At 42.7% G+C, this 6,000-nt stretch overlaps 1 protein-coding gene and 1 long non-coding RNA gene across 4 annotated transcripts in view; one reads left to right on the plus strand and one right to left on the minus strand.

The window, feature by feature from the left end:
- LOC121540552 (receptor-type tyrosine-protein phosphatase zeta-like) overlaps positions 1 to 6,000 on the minus strand; it is a 121,761-nt gene that overhangs the window by 76,169 nt on the left and 39,592 nt on the right. For all 3 annotated transcript variants that reach the window (XM_041849518.2, XM_041849516.2, XM_041849515.2), the window contains exon 2: positions 782 to 862. In XM_041849518.2, the coding sequence (XP_041705452.2) occupies positions 782 to 862 (81 nt within the window). The remainder of the gene's footprint in view (positions 1 to 781; positions 863 to 6,000) is intronic.
- LOC121540554 overlaps positions 1 to 6,000 on the plus strand; it is a 76,099-nt gene that overhangs the window by 36,428 nt on the left and 33,671 nt on the right. The window lies entirely within an intron of this gene.

Consider the following 6,000-nt stretch of genomic DNA (forward strand, 5'->3'; position numbering starts at 1 on the left):
ATCAAAAAAACGTTTAAAAGCAATGGGGCTGATCCAACAGATCAGAACGTTTAGCTTAACATTTTGATAAACTATTAGGCTATTTCTTCACATTATAAGCGCAGCAATGCGCACACGGCAGTAGGCTATAAGGGAGAATGTTCCAAAATGCAATCAATAAGCGGGAAAACACTGTTCTCAAAAGTGACCACAAATGCAATTATGCATGTAATGCTTTATTATAAAGGTGTATTTTTATGATGAAAATTGAAAGTCACACGCCGCCTATATATGACAGTTAGGCTCTACACAGGTTGTAAAGCTGATTAATGTGCTTCATTTTAAGAAGTTATTTGGCCACTGGCCTATGGGCTAGGCTACACGAGGTGTGCGACTATGATTTGAAAAAGTCGAAAGCCAACTGTGAATAGTTGAGCTCACTCAGTTTAGCTCAATGCTGATTGGCTATTATTATTATTATTTATTTTTTTATCAAGGGAGGCCAAATGCTCACTGGCTTCCCTTGCATTCAATGCTACGGGCGGCAACAATGTCATACTCTTTTGGACAAGACAGCATCAGATAGATGGCCTACACATACAGAGACAGAGGGGCGCTGTTTCACTCGCTCGGATGCTTTCTCCAGTGCGATACATTCAGTCTCTTGCGAATTGAAGGAAAATGAAGAAACACAGAGAGACGAAATATACATTTGCTCTACATCTTGTATTTATTCTAATGTATCCCATTGAGAGAGACATTGAAAATTAAACCAAACTCTTGTGGTCCACTCCACACTCACCCGCATAGGACCAGTCGATGTCTTCAGAGAATTTGCGCTGGGCGGCCTGGGCCCGGTATCCGTATCCTTGCACCGGTTCAGCTGCAACAGAGAGAAAATATTTCTCAAAAACAGCTCTGTTTAGGCCTCTATGCCCAAAAATGTCATTTCATTAAATCAGGCATTATTCTTATCATGGCACCAGAATTATCATACGTTCACACAGCCACTCAAGCCTCCTGAGTTGGTCTGGTTTTATTTGAGAATTGAAAGACATCCATATCACTTTAAGGGATCAAACTCATAATACACTCATTCCAAAAAATCATGGGAAAAACAAACAATAATGTGTTATTACACATTACAATATTGCATATAGGCCATTATGGGCAGTGCAACATTGAGAACCACTCATTTAGAGTTATCTATGAGAAAATCTCAGCAAAATAAACTTTGTTTTTTTTTCCTTCTGAAGAAATTTGCTCCAGTTTGGGAATAATGAGTAGGACTCAGATCTACAGCACACAGTCTATTAACATAATGCACTCTGGGGGATGTCTGTGGAATATATCCATGTGTGTTTGTTTACTTGTCTCTAAAAACCACACACATCACCAGTAGACATAATAATCCCTGCTTTTCACTGTCATTTGAACTAGTGCTGCAGAATGATTAGGAGGTGATAGTGTATCATTATAATGCCCTACTAGTCCTGTCTGGGTAATGAATGGGAGCCAAAGCTCTCCGGGCCACACTGCCAGGTCATTATGGAAGAGTTACTGTGTGTCGGAACCAAAATGCCTCATTAGTATAGCTAGCACAAAGCAACTGATCACTAAACAATAGGGAAACCCATTACACCATACGTTCTCCTGCAGCGTTAATAACTCCAAAGGTTTCCAAAACACAGGGAAGTTAGGTAGTGTACCCTTCCGGAGTGACTGAAGTAGCACCAAACGTTTTGGGAACATCACTGTGAATGTTGCTGATCAAAACCAGGACAACTGATTAGGAGAGGGTGGATTACCTGTTTGACCTTTTGCAAACATGTCCAACCTTTAAACAACATTCCTCCATGCTTGAGCATCTACAACAGATTGTCATCTGGGGGATGAAATAAACTTGTTTTCCTCTATGACAAACAAAGTGATACTTTAGGATTTTGGCAATGAGGCCCTGTATCTACCTCCCCAGAGTCAGATGGACTTGTGGATAACATGTTTATGTCTCTGTGTCCAGTATCAAGAAAGTTAGAGGTAGTTTCACGAGCCAATGCTAACTAGCGTTAGCGCAATGACTGGAAATCTATGGGTATCTGCTAACATATGACTCTAGGGAAGTAGATAAAAGGGCCTCATTGTCAAAATACCAAAGTATACCTTTAAAAATGCAATCAGCACTCGAAACGTCAATGTAAAAAAATATTGTACGGTTGGGGTCAGCACAATCGTGTGAAGAGGGTCTTAAACCATGACCAAGTGTTGGCCTGATCTGACTCTGGTTGGATGAAGAACAAGAGGATGCCTCATGCTGTGTTTGGGCTGTTTTCATGTTTGCCTGGGATAAATTCTCAGTCTAATCCTGGATTAAATGTCTCCGAGTACCAGAGACAAGCTGTCCCTCTCTCAGGACAGAAATGTTTGGTTTATGACCAAGCAAAAGTCTACTTCACTCATAATCTTCCCAAAGTACCATACAGTAACTCTTGATTTAAAAAGTGATAATTGAGGATATCATCCAAAAGGTGCAAACGGTTATAGTCTCGCAACTAATAAAATAATAATTAGCTAAGAAACGAGAAGAAAGTGATAAATAGCTATTTTCTTCTCTTCTCTTTTCTCATTCACTTCATTTTCATCTCTATCTTCCTCACATTGTTGGACTTCAGTTTTTGTTACTTTTATTTCGTATTATTTTATATTGTATTTTTGTGTGATTTTTTTATTTGTATTATTTCTTAAAACTGCATTGTTGGTTAAGGGCTTGTAAGTAAGCATTTAACTGTAAGGTCTACACCTGTTGTATTCGGTGCATGTGACATATATAATTTGATTTGATTTGATTCAGCTGTTCATGCCTGTTTAACACCGTGGTCAGCCAAGGGTCGTGTTTTCTTTCCAACACAGGGATATCTCTACCATGGCTTCCTATCCTCCTCTCCTTCCCCTTGCTGATCTGAGAGATATGAGAGCCTAGGGTATTTGGCTTTCGCCTGTCCTATTCTTTCAACGTTTCATATTATTTCACATATCCTATTATTTTACCTGTCCTATTCTTTCAGTGCGGAAGGAAGCATGTTATGACTATTGAGATACATCCCCAGTGTCCCTGTCTCCCTGACCTTCTGATACACCAGACTGAGACTATACAGAAAGGAATGCTAGCCGGCAATGATGTTTTCCACTACTGTGACGCAAATCGGCCAATTCATGTAGGCGCGACATCTCTTCCTATCCCTCCCTCCCTCTCTCTCTCTCTCTCTCTCTCTCCCTCCCTCTCTCCCTCCCTCTCTCTCTCCCTCTCTCTCTCCCTCTCTCTCTCCCTCTCCCTCTCAGTCTCGCTCTCTGAATAAAAAGAGAAAGGAACCTGCTAAATTAGGCCCCATCTCTTCAGGGGGAAATGGACTATAGAGTGTGTAAACAATGGCTTTGACATGAAACACCTGTCCAATTCCAGCACCAGTTCGTTCAATAGGTGCGATTCTATTACACAATGCGTGTGTGTGTGTGTGTGTGCGTGCGCGTCTGCTTGACTACATATGTGTGTTTGTGTGTGTTGTACACGTACACTTACATGGCTGTATGTGTGTGTATGTGTATGCGCGTGTGTGCATGCGCGTGTGTGTGTGCGCGCGACTGTGTGTATGTGTGTACGTGCGCGCGTGCAAGGTCAAGGGCACCATGCATCTCCCTATTTCCTATCAACAGAGGATTACAGTCTGGCTCGTCTTACACTTGCTTTGTCTGGTGATCGTCCATTACCATGATGAATGGCATTACCTTTCCTCTTCAAGGATCACTGGTGCATCTGTGACTGAAAGGGAACAGGTAAGCTTTCTTTAAGTGACAATCTGGGATGATTAACTCATTGTGGCCCAACGCCTCCATTTGTGGCTGTTATGCATGAAAACTACAATTGTCTCGACAAACATTGAGTATCTTTCAAAAATGCATTGTGAGAAAATACTCAAAGATGCTACACTCCCAGACAGGTACTTGTGCCATTGTCCTGTCAAGTTGTCTCCTTGATTGCCTGCCCCTGTCTGAACGGCCCCTGGTTCGGTTTTTATTTCACCAGGGTGTTGGCCTATGTCCAGACACCAGAGAGGAATTTCCTGTTGTAACGTTGTGTGAATGGAGGTGGACAAACAAAAAAGCAGTCTGCATGCCACATCGCTCATACATGCACAGATCAAACAGCCCATAGGTTCAGTTACAGACCACTGTGTTCACGTGACAACAGACGACACAGGGAAGACTGTCGGCCATTGTGGCGTGAGACTAAAAAGAGCATACAGTACCTGCTAAGACAAGCGTTTCCATGCTAGAACTGAAATATGAATGCACACAGCACAGTACAGTATGCAGGTCAAAGGACAACCATAAGATTTGATTTAACACTTGGTTTAGGCATAATGTGGGTAAATAACACATTTAAAGCCCTAAAAAAACATTTACTCTGAAAAGCTTTGTTGAAATCATGCTATCAGACTACACTACTTCATTACCCTCATCACTATGCAAAAAGGCAGGTGGAATAACTCAAGTGGTGCCGGTAGGTGTGATGACTCCATACAGAGTTTGGAACAATGGTTGAGAGAATGTTTGGTGACAGTCTCATTGTACAGTCGTGGTCAAAAGTTTTGAGAATGACACAAGTATTGGTCTTCACAAAGTTCGCTGCTTCAGTGTTATGAGATATTTTTGTCAGATGTTACTATGTTATACTGAAGTATAATTACAAGTATTCCATAAGTGTCAAAGGCTTTTATTGACAATTATATTAAGTTTATGCAAAGAGTCAATATTTGCAGTGTTGACCCTTCTTTATCAAGACCTCTGCAATCCGCCCTGGCATGCTGTCAATTAACTTCTGGGCCACATCCTGACTGATGGCAGCCATTCTTGCATAATCAATGCTTGGAGTTTGTCAGAATTTGTGGGTTTTTGTTTGTCCACCCGCCTCGAGGATCGACCACAAGTTCTCAATGGGATTAAGGTCTGGGGAGTTTCCTGGCCATGGACCCAAAATGTCGATGTTTTGTTCCCCGAGCCACTTAGTTGTCACTTTTGCCTTATGGCAAGGTGCTCCATCATGCTGGAAACGGCATTGTTCGTCACCAAACTGTTCTTGGATGGTTGGGAGAAGTTGCTCTCGGAGGATGTGTTGGTACCATTCTTTATTCATGGCTGTGTTCTTAGGCAAAATTGTGAGTGAGCCCACTCCCTTGGCTGAGAAGCAACCCCACACATGAATGGTCTCAGGATGCTTTACTGTTGGCATGACACAGGACTGATGGTAGCGCTCACCTTGTCTTCTCCGGACAAGGTGTTTTCCGGATGCCCCAAACAATCGGAAAGGGGATTCATCAGAGAAAATGACTTTACCCCAGTCCTCAGCAGTCCAATCCCTGTACCTTTTGCAGAATATCAGTCTGTCCCTGATGTTTTTCCTGGAGAGAAGTGGCTTCTTTGCTGCCATTCTTGACACCAGGCCATCCTCCAAAAGTCTTCACCTCACTGTGCGTGCAGATGCACTCACACCTGCCTGCTGCCATTCCTGAGCAAGCTCTGCACTGGTGGTGCCCCGATCCCACAGCTGAATCAACTTTAGGAGACGGTCCTGGCGCTTGCTGGACTTTCATGGGTGCCCTGACGCCTTCTTCACAACAATTGAACCTCTCTCCTTGAAGTTCTTGATGATCCGATAAATGGTTGATTTAGGTGCAATCTTACTAGCAGCAATATCCTTGCCTGTGAAGCCCTTTTTTGTGCAAAGCAATGATGACGGCACGTGTTTCCTTGCAGGTAACCATGGTTAACAGAGGAAGAACAATGATTTCAAGCACCACCCTCCTTTTAAAGCTTCCAGTCTGTTATTCTAACTCAATCAGCATGACAGAGTGATCTCCAGCCTTGTCCTCCTCAACACTCTCACCTGTGTTAACAGAGAATCACTGACATGATGGCAGCTGGTCCTTTTGTGGCAGGGCTGAAATGCAGTGGAAATGTTTTTTGGGG

This window comes from Coregonus clupeaformis, chromosome 26, assembly GCF_020615455.1.
Source record: "Coregonus clupeaformis isolate EN_2021a chromosome 26, ASM2061545v1, whole genome shotgun sequence".
NCBI lineage: Eukaryota > Metazoa > Chordata > Actinopteri > Salmoniformes > Salmonidae > Coregonus > Coregonus clupeaformis.